The sequence below is a fragment of the Eumetopias jubatus genome, unplaced genomic scaffold (assembly GCF_037043125.1).
Source record: "Eumetopias jubatus isolate StellerSeaLion01/CBP00866 unplaced genomic scaffold, mEumJub1_p1.0 scaffold_2, whole genome shotgun sequence".
In the NCBI taxonomy this organism is placed as follows: domain Eukaryota; kingdom Metazoa; phylum Chordata; class Mammalia; order Carnivora; family Otariidae; genus Eumetopias; species Eumetopias jubatus.
In genome coordinates, this window is record NW_028274808.1 from 6,744,588 (window position 1) to 6,761,557 (window position 16,970).

The 16,970-nt window shown below is 41.1% G+C and overlaps 1 protein-coding gene across 3 annotated transcripts in view; it reads left to right on the forward strand.

The window, feature by feature from the left end:
* The first annotated feature begins 467 nt into the window (after positions 1-467).
* The window catches only part of MCPH1 (microcephalin 1), a 249,919-nt gene continuing 233,416 nt past the window's right edge, over positions 468-16,970 (forward strand). For 2 of the 3 annotated variants that reach the window (XM_028099833.2, XM_028099834.2), the window contains exons 1-3: positions 468-555; positions 1,572-1,663; positions 9,546-9,664. In XM_028099833.2, coding sequence (XP_027955634.2) covers positions 516-555; positions 1,572-1,663; positions 9,546-9,664 — 251 coding nt within the window. In that variant the 5' untranslated portion in view covers positions 468-515. Of the gene's footprint in view, positions 556-1,571; positions 1,664-9,545; positions 9,665-10,228; positions 10,366-16,970 lie in introns of those variants that run through there. The other variant, XM_028099835.2, reaches the window with a different exon arrangement.

Here is a 16,970-nt window from a genome sequence, read left to right on the forward strand (position 1 = left end):
CACAGGGCCGCGCACGGGGCCCCGGCGCTCGCGGGGTGAGGCTGACCGCGCGGCGGAGATTCGGAGCGGTTACTTTCCCAGTCCCGCAAGCGCTGCGAACTACGACTGTGCCCCTTCTCCGTCCGCAGTTCCCGGGTGGGCCAAGTGAGGCTCCGGGAAGCTTCCAAGTGTCCTTACGGAGACAGAAGGGCTTGACTAGGTTTTTTTGGGACACTGGGCCTCGTGATTCCCAAGGGCACAGAAAGACTCGCGGAGGAGAACGCTGACCAGCAGTGTTAGTCTGGAGGCGAACCCGAGACTGGGCAGTGGAAAAGCCCCTCTGTCGCCTTTAACGCAAGCGGAGGCCTTAACATTTTTTCCCCACCCTCCTTAGGCTGTTTAGAAAACGTGGATGAGCGGATTTCCGTAGAGCCGGAGGGGAGGGGCGCGCGTCAGCCCTGCGCATGCTCAGTCTCTCCCAATTCTAGCTCGCCTTGTTTGGCGCGGTGCGGCGGGTGCGCATCCTACGGTCTCTCATGGCGGCTCCCGGGACGCCAGGGCGCCAGGTCTTGAAAGGTGAGGGGACTTCCTGCACCCTGGGAGTTGAGCCGGCGGCAGCGGGCGGGCACGAGGGCGTGCGCACACGTCTCGGCGGGCGCGTGGACTGGGCTCGCGAGGCGCGTGAGGAGGGGAGCCTGGCCTTTCCGGAAGTCAGCCCGGGCCCGTGAGGAGGGAGGCAGTACCTGAGTGCGGGGCTGTCACGGTGCCTGTGGGGTGTGGAGGGCTGTCCCCGAGTCCAGTCCCGTCCCCGTCCCTGTGGGGTGTCCCTGTGGGGAGTGGGGGGCTGTCACCGTCCCTGTGGGGTGTGGGGGGCTGTCCCCGAGTCCAGTCCCGTCCCCGTCCCTGGGGGGTGTCCCTGTGGGGAGCGGGGGGCTGTCACCGTCCCTGTGGGGTGTGGGGGGCTGTCACCGTCCCTGTGGGGTGTGGGGGGCTGTCACCGTCCCTGTGGGGTGTGGGGGGCTGTCACCGTCCCTGTGGGGAGCGGGGGGCTGTCACCGTCCCTGTGGGGTGTGGGGGGCTGTCACCGTCCCTGTGGGGAGCGGGGGGCTGTCACCGTCCCTGTGGGGTGTGGGGGCTGTCCCCGAGTCCAGTCCCGTCCCCGTCCCTGGGGGGTGTCACCGTCCCTGTGGGGAGCGGGGGGCTGTCCGGAGTCCGGTACCGTCACTGCCTCTGTGGGGTGCCCCTGAGGGTGTGGGGGATTGTGTGTCCCTGGTACAGGAAGTTGAGTGGCTGTATGGTCCCTTGCACAAAACACATTCTTCACTAGAAAAGTCAAGCCTAGTCTAGGAATTTGGGAAGAGCATCCAGTGTTAAGAAGGTAAGCCTTGGGGTGTGTATGAATAAAGTTGTTCTTTGTTTCGAGTTTTAAGAACCCTAATTGCACTAATGCTATTTTGAATAGGCTTTTCATAGAAGCAGCTTTGAATTGACTTTTTCATGCAAATAGAATGACATAAACATCTATTGAACTTCTTGGGGAGCGATGCTGGAATTTCACATTTATTTCACGCTAACGTCTTGTTTATTTTCAGATGTAGTGGCATACGTTGAAGTCTGGTCAGTGAAGGGAACAGAAAATTACTCAAAGACGTTTACAGACCAGCTCCTGGATATGGGGGCGAAGGTAAGAGATTGGTTTTACCACTGCTACAGATGGCAGTCCTCTGATACCTAATGAGGAATGCTTGTGTTCTCTGATTTTGGGAGTTACCAAGTAGAACAGGAGGGATGAAGGACAAAGACGGCGGTGGGTAAGCAGTGTGGTGGCCGAGGGGTGAACCATGATGTGAAAAAGCTTAAAACTGTCGGATTTATAAAACAGTTGGTCTTTTTTTTTTTTTTTAAGATTTTATTTATTTATTTGACAGAGAGAGACACAGCGAGAGAGGGAACACGAGCAGGGGGAGTGGGGGAGGGAGAAGCAGGCAGGCTTCCCGCGGAGCAGGGAGCCCGATGCGGGGCTGGATCCCAGGACCCTGGGACCATGACCTGAGCCGAAGGCAGACGCTTAACGACTGAGCCCCCCAGGTGCCCCGAGAACAGTTGGTCTTGTGGTTGATGTGGGAAGACTAGCCTAGAAACATGGATTCTGCCCCTGGTTAATTGGATGCAGGATGCTGTTGACCGAAGTGAGAAATACAGGAAAAGGGTAAGGTTTTTAAGGGAAACATTGTGATTTGGGGCATATTGAAAATACCTGACAGACATTGGGGTATACAGATCTGGAATTTGAGGAAGTCAAGGCTACAGATAATATTGTAGGGGTCAGGACCCTGTGGGTCAGGTGAGACCGCTGGTGTGGGATCGGCTCAGGCTGTCAGAATGAAAGGGGCTGAAGGGGGAGCCTGTTTAGTGTTTGGAGGGCCGCTGAGGGGAGCGGGGGACCCAGGGACAGAGGAAACGCCAGGAGATTCTGGGAAACTAAGTCTGGAAGTCAGAAAGACAGAATCTTCAAGCAATGCAGAATCTTCAGACAAGTTGAGACTGGCAAGTGTACTTTAGGTTTGAAACCTCTAAGGTTATTATTGAGTGTCGCACAAGTGAAGTGGGTGAAAGGATTGGACGTTAGCCCAGGAATGAGTGAGGTGCGTCCGAGGAATGGAGACGATGAAGACAGGCGGCTCTCGGAGGGACTTGAACTGTGAACAAAGTGTATTCGTTTGAGCGGGTGTCGGGGGTTTGGGGGAGGATGACGTAGGCTGGGTGAAGGGAGAGATTAGTATGGCGAGAAGATGGGCGAAGGCCGGGCCGGAGTTCAGGGCGAGGGGAGAGAGGCCCCCAGGTGGTAAAACAGAAGGGGACGTTCAGCCAGGGGCAGAGAGGGTGCTCCTAAATCTTGTCTGGCTCTTGCTAGCCCCTGCCCTGGTGGACAGAACAGACTGCAGCCTGGAGTGGAGAGTGTTGAGCATGTGGGGTGGGGCGCCCTGGTGAACCTGAGAAGACCCCTTCTTTTCTGATCTGTTGGAAGGTGGGAACCAGAGCGTGTTTCCTTACTTTGATGCCTGCTACCTACTTGGGCTAAAAGACAAGGTACAGTGGCTGAGAAAAAGGCCATGGAGTATGGAAGCTGACAGAATGGCGTTTAAGACCATTGTATCTTAGTATTAAGATCTTTGATCTCTTGGATCTTTTTGCTTTTCACCTTTTATTGAGCAGATTTTCAAATAGAAAAGTGGAACATACAGACCCAGTAATTGTTAACATCTTAACATACCTGCTTCGTCTTCATCTCTTCTGTACAGTATATTTACATGTGTGTGTGTTTTTTTTCTAAACTATTTGAAAGGGAGTCACAGATAAAATTTGCCCTTAAATTGGCTCAGTGTGTAACCTCTAAGAACAAGGAATTTCCCTGTATAATAAAAAGACCATTACCACATCTGAGAAGATTAACAATGGTTCCTAACGGATTCGACCACTGCAGAAAACTATTTGTATTTCTGCCAGTGGATGAGAGCCTGACTTGTTTGTACTTGGTTTTGTCTTTATGAAATCTCAGCCCTTTGGTGCGTTTCTGGTGGTATATCATCATGGTTTGAAATTGTATTTTTCTGCATGTTTTCATGTATTTATTTTGAGGAGCCTGTTCAAGACTCCAGCTTGTATTTCCACTGGGTTTTTCCTCCTCTTGATTTGTAAGCATTCCCTCTATTTTTCGGTTGACCCCATTGTTCGCCATATGAATTGCAAGATTTTCTAATTCTGTGGCTTGTCTTTTCATCTTTATGGTATCTTTTGGTGATAATTGGAATATGGTTTATTTCTTTATGGTGAGCTTTGTGTGTGTTCTTTTTTTTTTTTTTAAAGATTATTTATTTATTTGACAGAGACACAGCAAGAGAGGGAACACAAGCAGGGGGAGTGGGAGAGGGAGAAGCAGGCCTCCCGCGGAGCAGGGAGCCCGATGCGGGGCTTGATCCCAGGGTCCTGGGATCACTTAACGACTTAGCTTAACGACTGAGCCACCCAGGCGCCCCAGTGTGTGTTCTGTTTTAAAAACAAAACAAACTGTGCCTTTACCAAGATTACGAAGATTTCTCCTCTGTTATTTTCAGGAAGCTTTATCATTTTGCCTTTCACATCTAGATTTACTGTATATCTGGGATTGATTTTTATATATGGTGTGAAATAGTTTCTTTTTTTTCCATGTGAATATTCTTTTATCTTAGCACTATTTATTGAAAAGACCATCCTTTAACCAGTCTCTGAAGTAATTAATGCCTTTGCTTGTCATTGGTCAGGTAACTGTGTGTTTCATTATCCGCATTATCTGTTCTCCTGACAGACCACAGTCATAATTGTTCTTTACAATGAATCTTCGTAAGTCTTCCTGTCTTTCCTTCAAGGTGTCCTGGCTGTTCTTTGCCTTTTGCATTTCCAAATATATTTTAGAATCAGTTTGTCAGCTTTTAAAAATTTTGAATGGGATTGGATTGATAAAAATAGATCCATATGGAGAGAACTGATGTTTTTAGAAAATTGAATCTTCCAACCTGTAAACTTATATGCCTTTGTTGATTTTGGTTTCTTTAATTTCTTTCAGTAATGTTTTATAATTTTCTCTGGTCATTTTTCATGCTATCATAAATGGTATCTTTTAAATTCCTTTTTCTAACTGTTACTGGTATATAGAAATAATTTTTGCATATCTACTTTGTGTCCAGAAGACTTAGCAAACTCATTTATGGAATATGGCATTTTGGGGACTTAAAAAAATGTACACAACTGAATATTATGTGCACAGGACAGTTACTCTATTTTCTAATCCTAAGCCTTTCTATTTCTTTTTTTCTGGACATACTGCACTGGTGAGGGCCTGTGTTGAATAGAGCACACTTACTAGGCACCTTTGTGTGGTTCCGCTTCTCAAGGGAAAGCTTTTGGCATTTTCGCCTAATGCAATTTTTTTTTGTTTTTATTTTTTTTATTTTTTGTTTTTTATTTTTTTTTAAAGATTTTATTTATTTATTTGAGAGAGAGAGAATGAGAGATAGAGAGCACGAGAGGGAAGAGGGTCAGAGGGAGAAGCAGACTCCCCGCCGAGCAGGGAGCCCGATGTGGGACTCGATCCCGGGACTCCAGGGTCATGACCGAGCCGAAGGCAGTCGCTTAACCAACTGAGCCACCCAGGCGCCCTGTTTTGTTTTTAAATTGGAATGTAGTTGGCATACAATATTGTATTAGTTTCAGGTTTATAAAATAGTGATTCCACATTTATGTACATTATGAAATGATCACCAGGATAAGTCTAGTTCTCGTCTGTCACCAAAGTTGTAATATCCTTGATTATATTCCCTCTGGTGTACTTTTCATCTCTATGACTTAAAACTGGAAGTTTGTACCTTTTCTAATCTTCACATATTTTACCCATCACCCCGTCCCCTCTGGTACCCACCAGTTCTCTATTTATGAGTCCATTTTGTTTTTTAGATTACATGTATAAGTGATATCATGTGCCTAATGCATTTTTTTTTACCAGCTTTCAGATCCTAATTTGCTAAGAGTTTTCTTCATGAATTAACTTTTTAATGTCATCAATTGTGTTTTCTGCATATAATTGAGATGATCATAAAGTTTTTCTCTTTTACTTTGTTAACAGTGAATATTTATTTTAACGTTAAACAGCTTTGCAGTCCTGGAATAAGCTCAGGTGGTGGGAATGCATTATTCTTTTTATGTATTTGTTGATAACAGTTTGCCAGTAAGGGGTGATCACTGGCTAGTCATTTTCCGTTCCTGTAGTGCTGTTATGCGGTTAAGTTCTAAAGATAGGCTGGTTTTGTAATACAAGTTGCAGAATTGTGACTCTTTCTCTTTTATATTCTCAGTTTGTATAGGATTGGTATTATTTCTCTCATAAATATTTGGTATAATTTGCTGATGAAGCCACTGGTCCTTGAGTTTTCTTTGTAGATTTTTTTTTTTTAAAGATTTTATTTATTTATTTGAGAGACAGAGAGAATGAGAGATAGAGAGCACGAGAGGGAAGAGGGTCAGAGGGAGAAGCAGACTCCCTGCCGAGCAGGGAGCCCGATGTGGGACTCGATCCCGGGACTCCAGGATCGTGACCTGAGCCGAAGGCAGTCGCTTAACCAACTGAGCCACCCAGGCGCCCTCTTTGTAGATTTTTTAAAAACTTTTTTGTTACAGTTTTTCATCTGTTTGAAAATTATAGGATATGCATGTTTTCTATTCTTATAAGTGCTTTTAGAAAGTTGGTGTTTTTGGTTTTTTAAGAAATGTATTCATTTCATCTAAATTTTCAAATTTATTGGGTCAAAGCTATTCATATTTTCCTGTTTGATTTTTTTAATGTCTTCACAGTCTATGAGATGATCCCTTCATACTGATATTGGTTATTTGTATCTTTTCTCTTATGGTTATTTGTGCCTTTTATTTTCCTTATAACATTTACTTGGGTTTTATTGACTTTATTAGTTTTTCCAAAGAACCAACTTTTGGTGTTCTTGATCCTCCTTTTCTTTTTTATTAATTCTGGCCTCATTTTTATAATCCTCTAACTCAGTCTTTGGTTTTTTTTTTTTAATTTTTTTTTTAAGATTTTTTATTCATTTGAGACACAGAGACACAGAGAGAGAGAGAGAGAGAAAGCATCAGCCAGGGTGAGAGGCAGAGGGAGAGGGAGAAGCAGGCTCCTCACTGAGCCAGGAGCCCGATGTGGGGCTCGATCCCAGGACCCTGGGATCATGACCTGAGCCTAAGGCAGATGCTTAACGATCTGAGCCACCCAGGCGCCCCTCAGTCTTTGGTTTTAAATAGCTGTTCTTTTTCCCGCTTTTCAAGTTGAGCGCATTGACATTTAACCTTACTTTTTGTACGTGCATTTGTTTTAACTTTGTTAAATTCATATTTAAGTGGAACACAGGGTGCTGAATGGTGAACAGCAGTTACACAATAGACTATAGAGAAATTGAAACAGAAGTTTATTACAGGTTTTGGAGGAGTTGCATGATGCCACACGGGAAGGTCAGGGCAGAGTACAGCCAGAGAGAATGAGAGGACCTGAGGCATCTGTCTTTATTAGGGTCCATGGATGGAATGCTTTCAGTTTCCTAGTCTAGGGCTGGATTAATCAATTCAAACCAAAGAATGAGGTTTTGGTAGCTCCAGAACCTTATCTAAGGGGCACACGATGGGAAGGACCTTGAAGGCAGAGGAGATGGTTGCTCAAGGGCCATTGGGGAACTGACATTTGCTTGTGACTCTGGGGGCTTTTATCTAGGGTATGTGTTTGTATGAGGGGTTGGTGTTGGTTTAAGACTCCTGCAGAATGCTTGGCCAAAAAAATGGGTGCCAAGACAGCAGTACTTAGCTGGAGTAGCTTAGCTAAACTCTCGACAGCATTTTAGGTTATACATTTCTCCCTAAGCTGGGTTTTAGCTGCATTCCCCAAGGCTTTGTTGGGTAGATTGCAATATCTAGGTCTACTTTTACTTTTTATTTTATCTAGTGGTTTATGTTCTTGTTTCATCTATAGATTAGCTTGATGTTTTGTTTGTTGTTGTTTTTCTTTCTAGTTGAGTATTATGTGTATTTAAAATTGTTTGGAATTAATTTGAGACCTAGAATTCTCTTTCTTCAGAAGAGATTCACATTTGCTTCAGTCATGTTTTTAGTGCTCATAATCCAGGATTATCTTAATCCATTTGCGGGACTGAAGATGATTTAAAACTGGACTGCAGACCTGTGAGGGCCACTATGATTATGGTTTATTCTTACTCCTGGATCTGCCCTTCGGGTGTCCATACAAGATACGAGGGTTTTGCCAGACTCCCTTCTCTCATTCTGAGGCTGGCAGTCCAAGTTTTGCCCCTCTTGTCCTCAGCGGCATTTAGAAGTGCTACCCATTGTTTGCTAAATTTGACAAAAGCCCTAGGGAAAAAATGACCCTGAATGTTAGACTCCTCTGTCTGGTTGTGTCAGTCTGTACCTAGAGTCTTGGCTCAGTAATAACCCCTCACTACCTCAGTAGTTCTCCAGGGTCTTCTGGTAGGTAGGTAGGTAGATAGACAAAGAGATATATATGTATATTTTATCAAAGCAATACATACATGTTGCTTAAAAGGGCAAATGTGCAGTGCCATGAGGTTCATAGTACAAACAAGGAGAAACCAGCAATCCTTTGTTCTATATTTCTCATTCTGTTTTTCTAAGGCAGCCTTTTTCAGATCTGTTTTACCTGTTTCTTTTGGTGTTTACCTTTTTATTGCTAAACACTGTACATAAATTACTTACATAATTTAATAAAATTAAATATTGTTAAAAGAATGATGTATTGGACCATTTCCACTTCTGGAAAGATTACATATAAAAGGTAAAGTTTTTGACACCATGAGTTTGAACATGTCTTTATTATACCTTTCTTTACCTTTGATTGATATTTTAGCTGATTGTAAAATGCCAAGGGTATATTATTTTTCCTTGAAGGAACTTCTCCATTGTTTTCTGACTTCCAGATTGCTGATGACGTTGTCATGTCTCACTATTGAGTGCAATTTATCCCCACCTTCACTTCCTTACTCTCTCTTTTAATGTCAAATCTTTCTCTACTCCAGCTCTACGGAAATTTCGCGATGATATACTTAAAATGGTTCTGTTTTCATTCTCATGCCGGGCCTTTGTGGGGGGTCCTTTTGATCTAGAACACATGCTCTTTAACTTGAGAAGTTTTTCTTGAATTATTTCTTTTCCATTTTCTCTATTCCTGTATTTCTTCAACTATTATTACTTAGCTCTTGGTTCCCCTGGTCTTAGCTGATGTTCATATCTTATATCTCCTATTGCATCCATCTCCTTGTCTTTCTGTTGTCTTGTCCTACGGGGAGAATTTCTCAACTTTATTATTGTCTAGCATTTCTATAGACTTTTTTTTTTTACTTATGTCATCATATTTTTAATTTCCAAGAGCTCTTTAGTTCTCTGATCCTTTAAAAACAAAAAACAAAAACAAAAAACCTCCCCATCTTAGATATCTTTCATGAACATAGTGTCTTCTGAAGATTAAATGAATGTTATTTTCTTCCAAATACATTAAATGTTTTTAATTTTAATTGCATAAGTATTCCCTGTATTGTTTCCTGTGAATTTTATTTTATGTCTGATGTAGAAGGTTGTCTTAAATTAATTGGCTTAGCTCCCATTGCCTCCTCTACTAAAAATGCATTGCCGGCTCCTGTCCACATTCCCTCTCCTTTTTATCCTCATAGAGCTCTAACTCTTTACGTCACATTTTTTGAGAGGGAGCAGAGATAAACACATGTATAACACACCATCCTAACTGGAGCAGATAGGTTTTCTAAGTGGCATTATCCATTTGCTAGCATAGTTCTCTGGGACAGATTATGAGAAATGGACTTGCTGGGGTAGGGGTTTTAGATATTTTCCTTTTGTCAAATACTGAATAAAGTATCCTTTTTAATCAATTTTACTTATGAAATTGTTCAGAAATGATAATTTACATTTTGTTTTCTGCCTTTTGTCTACAGGTTTCAAAAACTTTTAATAAACAAGTGACTCATGTTGTATTCAAGGATGGATACCAGAGCACTTGGGACAAAGCACAGAATAGAGGTGTGAAGCTTGTTTCAGTGCTCTGGGTCGAAAAGTAAGTGGTTTTTTTTTTTTTTCTTTAAGTATCTAGTATTGGTTGAGTGTGGAGATATTTCTCATACATCACAGACCAGATAAAATGTGATTTTGTCTTTTCTCTACCTCTTATTTGGGCAAGTCGTTTAATGTCCTCAGGCCTTGGTTTTAGCAGCTGAAGATGGACCTGGTATAATCCTTAACCCTGCCTAGAGGAAAGATAACTGCACAGGCCCTGAGACATGTATGCTTGGTGTATTCAGGAAAGCACAAGGAGATGAATGTGATGAAGCAGATAATATCTACTCGGCTGCCACAGCTAAAGTACCGCAGGCAAGGTGGCTTAAACAACAGACATTGATTTCTCCCAGTTCTGGAGTCCAGAAGTCTGCCATCAAAGTGTTGGCAGGGTTGGTTCTTCTGAGGCCTGTCTCCTTGGCTGACAGATGGCTGTCCTTTCCGTGTCTTCATCTGGTCTCTGTGTGTGTTGGTGTCCTAATCTCCTCTTCTTGTAAGGACACCAGTTGTATTGGCTAAGGGTCCACCCTAATGGTCTCATTTAACCTTAATTATCTCTTTTCAGGCCAGATTGACAAATATAGTTGACACTTGAAAAAAAAAGGATTTGAACTGTGGAGGTCCACTTATATATGGATTGTTTTTCAATAAGAACATTGGAAAATTTTTTGGAGATTTGTGACAATTTGGAAAAACTTACAGGTAAACTGCACAACCTTGAAATACTGAAAAAATTAACAAGAAATATTTTTAAGAATAAGGTATATAATACATAAAACATTACAAAATATGTGTTAATTGCTTGTTATCTGTAAGGCTTCTGGTCAGCAGTAGGCTATTAGTTGTTAAGTTTTGGGGGAGTCAAAAGTTACATGTGGATTTTTGATTGCACAATGGGGGGGCTCCCCTAGAGCCCACATTGTTCAAGAGTGAACTCTACGGTCACATTCCTATTTGGGATTAAGACTTCATATGAATATTGTGGGGGATATAATTGAGCCCATAACTGGTGTGGTCAAGGGGAAACGTTGGAGGAGATTGAGGCCAGAGACGGGTAGTGGGGAATCAGATGACGTAGGGCCTTGTGCAATGTGATTCAGAAGAGATGTATGTGGGAAAAGGGGCAAAGGAAGAGGCAGGAGAGTGGTTGGAGGCTGCTGAATGATCCAGCCTAGAGATGTTGCTTGCACTAGGGTGGCGGTAACGTGGTCATGAAGAAAGGTCAGATTCAGGATGTATTTTTGAAGGTAGTGCCAGACTAGATCTCCTGAAGATTTGAATATGAGTTTGTAGAGAAGGAGAAAAATCAAGAATGACTGTGAAGTGTTGGCCTGAGGAACCAGAAAGATGGGTTTGCCATTTTCCAAGGTTGGGAAGGCTTCAGAAGGACCAGGTTTGGAAGGAAGATCATGAGTTCTGTTTGGATGTGCTGAATTTGGGGTATTTATTAAGCACCCATGTGGAGGTGTCAGGTAGGCATTTGGACATATGAGTGATGAGCTCCTTGGAGAGATTGAAGATAAACATGTGGGAGTCTTCCTTATACAGATGTTATTTTAAGCTGTAAATCTGGATGTGACCTCTTGGTAAGTATAGATAGGGAAAGGAGGTGGTTCCAAGGTTGAGCACTCTAGTGTTGGGTGTTGAAGGGGAAACCAGTGAGGATGGGATTCTAGAAGTCAGGTGAAGAAAGCCTTCAAAGGAGGGGATAATGATCAGCTGTAGCAAACAGGTTGAATAAAGGCAGGTCTAGGAGGTTACCCCTGGAATTAGCAAGGTGGTGTCTCTGGGATCTCGACTGGCAGTTTTAGCAGATTAGTGGGAGCAAGACTTGTTCAAGTAGAAGTTGGGAAATAGTGCATGGAGACTACTCCAGTGGGGAACAGAGAGCTGGGACAGTACCTGGAGGGGGGTGTGGAGTGGAAAAGGTTGTTTAAGATGGGAGAAATGACAGCATCTCTGTATGCTGACAGAACTGATCCAGTAGAGGGAAATTTTGCTAATGCAGGGGCAAGAGGAAACATTTACTCATGCTAGTGGGTTATTAAGGGGGATGAGGGAATAGACTCTTAACACACAAGCCGATGGGTTATATAGGTTAATCTTATGTATTCTATAGTTTATATAGGATGGGTTATATGGGATCAAGGATAGGAGGGAATGCAGAGTATAAGGGACAGTTGCTGCTAAGTGAGTAGATGTGTCTTCAGGTCTTAGGGAAATTGTTTCCTGATGCCGCTTTCTCAGTGAGAGGAAACGAGGTTGTGACCTGAGAATGAGAGGCTTTGGAGGTTTGAAGAGAACACAAACGTATGAAGTAATTGTCTAGAAACTTGAGAGAGTGGGTGGATCAGAACGGGACTAACGGTTCACTTGAGGATGGTGATAAGTTGAACATGAGGCCCCGAGTAACAGGACAGTTGTTTATCCAGCAACCCACAAGCAAGAAGGAGGTGGAGTGTTGGATTTACCCTGGGTTGGATTTTTCCAGGCATCCACCATAAAGGCGGTTGGAATGATATGGGAGGCAGGGATAATGATGGACCGTGGACTCCAAGCTTGACTGGGAATGGGGGTTTATGAAGGGAGCAAAGGATGGAGGAAATGTTGTTTGATGAACAGACCATAAATCTTAGTTGGACTGAGGAATTGTTGGGGATTTACAAGAGGTTGTGTTTGGGAGGACAGGGGTGTGATGCTTGAAATGTAGCTCATGGAGAGCATGCTGAGAAAATGGATGCTGTGGTAGCTACTCTTCACAGGACCCCTGTCCTTCCAGTTAACCTGGAAGTAGTTCTTGGTTCGAAAGTAACAAGTACATATGAGGTGCTCCAGAGAAACTAGAACAAATATGACAGACACAGCACCTCAAAGAATTTATAACTTAGTGGAGGGGGCAAATAAAATGCCATGGTGGAATGGTCAGGACCATAGTGACCACAACTCCAGGAGTCTCTCCTATATTGTGCAACATTGCCATGGAGAAAGTTACTTAAAAAAGTCAAAGTTCCTCACATAGGGTTGAATGGCCATGCCTTGTTATTAAGTTTTTTTTTTTAATTAATGGACTTTATTCTTTCAAAGATTTATTTGAGAGCGAGAGAGTGAGAGCGAGCTTGGGCATGCACACACGGGGAGGGAGAAGGAAAGAGAGAATCCTCAAGCACACTCCTCACTGAGCTCAGAGCCCAATGCAGGGCTCCATCTCATGACTCTTGAGATCATGACCTGAGCCAAAACCAAGAGATGCTTATCTGACTGAGCCACCCAGGCACCCTGGACTTCATTCTTTTTTTTTCTTTTTAAAGGTTTTTGGACTTTATTCTTTTAGAGCAATTTCATACATCATTATCAGGGTCTATGCCTCTATATTGCTTTGCTGCTTTCATATGCATTTACTCTAGGTTTCTAAAACATACCATTCTCCAGAGGTATTTATCATATGTGTCTTTAGCTCAAGACAGTCCTAAAGTGGCCACTATCAGATTTCCTGCCTTCTATAGTCAGATAAGGGAACAGAGCAGGAGCAAGACCAGAAGGAGTTCTAATTATTATAAGATAGAAATGGGTGTGTTTTCTGTAAGAATGTAGAAAGAGATTTAAACCTTTGATTACTATGTATGGATGTATATAGTATGTTATGACTTTAAGTTTTAAGTAAATTAAGAGAAAAAGATAGTGTCTCATATTTATCCATGTTTACTATTTCTGTTACTCTTAATTCTTAAAGATCTGAGTTTCCTCTGGTGTTTCCTTTCAAAGTGAATAATTACATTTAGATTTCTTCTTTTGTTTTTTTTAAATTAAGATAATATTCACATATCATAAAACTCAGCCTTTTAGAGTACATTTCAATAGTTTTTAATCTGTTAGTAGAGATTTGTAACCATCACTACTAATTTAACATTTTCATCACTCCAAAAAGAAGTTCTGTAGCCATTAGCAGTCACTGCGCCTGAGAACCACAAATCTACTTTTTGTATCTCTGAATTTGCCTATTCTGAATATTTCACATAAATGAAGTCCTACAATATGTGGCCTTTTATATTGGGCTTTTTTCACTTAGACTGTTGGTTTGAAGGTTCCTTCATGTTGTAGCTTTTATCAGTCCTTCATCTGAGTGGGTGAATAATACTCCCTTGTATGGATATACCACATTTTGTTTATCTGTTGATCAGTTGATGGACATTCCAGTGGTTTTTTTTTTTTTGGCTATCATGAGTAATACTGCTCTGAACATCTGTGTACAAGTTTTTGTGTGACTATTTCTAATTCTCTTGGATATGTGTGTGTGTGTGTGTATACGTATATATATATATATGTGTGTGTGTATATATATATATATATATGTAAGGAATTGCTGAGTCATGTAAAGTAAATATATAGTTCACCTTTGAACAAGGTGTGGGCTGTGCCGCTGACTCAACGCTTTTGAAAATTCACATGTGACTTGACTCTCTCAGAATTTAGCTACTAATAGCCACTGTTGGCTGGAAGCCTTACCAATATCATAAACAATTAACACACATTTTGTATGTTATGTGTATTATATGCTATATTTTTACAACAAAGTAAACTAGAGCAAAGAACTGTTATTTAGAAAATCATAAGGAAAAGAAAATAAAGTGAGTTCTGTACTATAAAAACACCGAGTATAAGTGTACCCATGCAGTTCAAACCCGTGTTGTTCAAGGCTCAGCTGTATACGTGTAAGGGTGGAATTGCTGTCATATGGAAACTATATGTTTTAGCTTTTAAAAAAAATGCCAGACGGTTTTTCAAATTGGCTGCACCATTTTATATTTCCCAGCAGCAGTGTTTGAGGATTATTATCCCTCCTTAGGATTATAGCCATCATACTGAATGTGTAGTGGTGTCTTAACTATAGTTTTGTGTTTACCTAATTAATGATGTTGAGCAGCTTTTCATGGTTTTATTGGCTATTTGTCTCTTTTTTTGAGAAATGTCTATTCAAGTACTTTGCCCAGTTTAAAATGTTGGGTTATTTTTCTTTTTATTGTTGAGTTGTAAGAATTCTTCATATATTCTAGATATAAGATTCTTACATATTATTTGGAAATATTTTCTCCCTTTCTGTGAATTGTCTTTTCACTTTTTTTTGGTAGTATCCTTTGAAACACAAAAGTTTTTAATTTGGATTAAGTCCAGTGTATTTATTTTTTCTTTTGTTGCTTGTGCTTTAAATGTCACATCCAAGAAATCATTGCCTAATCCCAGGGCGTGAAGATTTACACCTATGCTTTCTTCTAAGAGCTAAATCGTTTTATTTTTACATTTAAATCTGTGGGGTTTTTTTTTGTTTTTTTTTTTTTTTAGTTAATTTTTGTACATGGTGTGATGAGGTAGGGTTTCACTGTCACTCTTTTGCATGTGATTATCCAGGTGTCCCAGCACCATTTTTGGAGAGACTTCTTTCCCCATTAAATTGTTTTAGTACTCTTGTTGAAAATCAGTTGACCATAGACACATGGGTTTATTTCTGTATTCTCAGTTCTATTTCACTTACCTGTAGGTTTATTGTTATGCCAGCGCTACACAGTCTTGATCACTGTAGCTTTATAATTAATTTTTTTCTTAAGGATTTATTTATTTATTTTAGAGAGAGCACACGTGCGTGTGGCAGAGGGAGAAGGAGAGTCCCAGGCAGACTAGCGCTGAGTGGGGAGTCCAATGTGGGGCTCAGTCTCATGACCCTGCGATCATGACCTGAGCTGAAACCAAGAGTCAGACACTTAACCGACTGAGCCACACAGGTGCTCCGTAGTTAAGTTTTAAATTGAGAAGTGTGAGTCCTCCAATTTTGTCTTCTTTTTCAAGATTGTTTGACTATTCTGGCTCCCTTCCATTTCTATATGAATTTTAGGATTAGCTTGTCAATTTCTTAAAAAAAAAACAACTGAGATTTGATACAGATTGTGTTGAGTGTGTAATTAGAGAAGTGTTATCATAACAATATTTAATATTCCAATCCATAACCATTGATTGGATGGGTTTTAATTTTTTTAGGTCTTTAATTTCTTTCAGTGATATTTGGTAGTTTTCAGTGTACAAGTCTTATATGTTAGGTTAAATTTATTCCTAATTTTTTTGGTTTTTTGATGCTATTATAAATGGAATTGTTTTCTTAATTTCAGTTTTAGATTGTTCAGTTGTTAACATATAGAAATACAACTGATTTTTCTATATTGATCTTATATCCTGCAGGTTTGTTGTACTTGCTTATTAGCTCTACGTGTTTTTGTGATTTCTGTAGGATTTTTCTATATACAATGTTGGGTAATCTGTATACATAGTTGTACTCTTCCTTTCTAGTCTGAATGCCTTTTATTTCTTTTTCTTGCCTAATTGTCCTGACTACAACCTGCAGCACAGTGTTGAATAGAGAGGTAAGAATTGAGATCCTTGTCTTTTTCATAATCTTAGGAGATAAGCTTTCTGTATTTCACTATTAAGTATGATGTTAGCTGTGGATTTAGCAGTAGATGCCCTTTATCGGGTTGAGGGAAGTTTCCTTCCTTTCCTAGTTTTTTATTTGTTTGGGTTTGTTTGTTTTTATCATTGAAAGATGTTGGATTTCGTCAAGTACTTTTTCTGCATCTGTTGAGATATTCATTTGTTTTTTGTCTTTTATTCTATTAATGTCTTGTATTAGATTGATGGGTTTCATATAGTGAACCAAACTTGCATTCCTGGGATAAATCTTGCTTGGTCATGTTGTATACTTTTTTTTTTCCCCCTAAATTACTGGGTCAGTTTGCTAGTACCCTGTTTTCATTTTTTATTTTTATTTTTGCATTTGTATTCATAGGGGATATTAGTCTATAGTTTTCTTGTAATAACTTTTTCTGGTTTTGGCATCAGGGCAGTACTGGCATCATAGAATGAGTTGGGATCTTGCATATTCTTCTGTTTTTTTGTTTTCTGTTTTAGAGCACTTGGGTGTGCTTGTTCTCAAGTGGGAGGAAGGGCTGAGGGAGAGGGAGAAAGAGAATCTTTTTTTAAAATTATTTTTATTAACATAATGTATTATTTGTTTCTGGGGTACAGGTCTGTGATTCATCAGTCTTACACAATTCACAGCGCTCACCATAGCACATACCCTCGCCAGTGTCCATCACCCAGACACCCCATCCCTCCCACCCCCCTCCACTCCAGCAACCCTCAGTTAGTTTCCTGAGATTAAGAGTCTCTTATGGTGAGAAAGAGAATCTTAAGTAGGCTCCATGCTCAGTGTAGAGCCTCATGTGGGGCTTGATCTCATGACCCTGAGATCATGATCTGAGCTG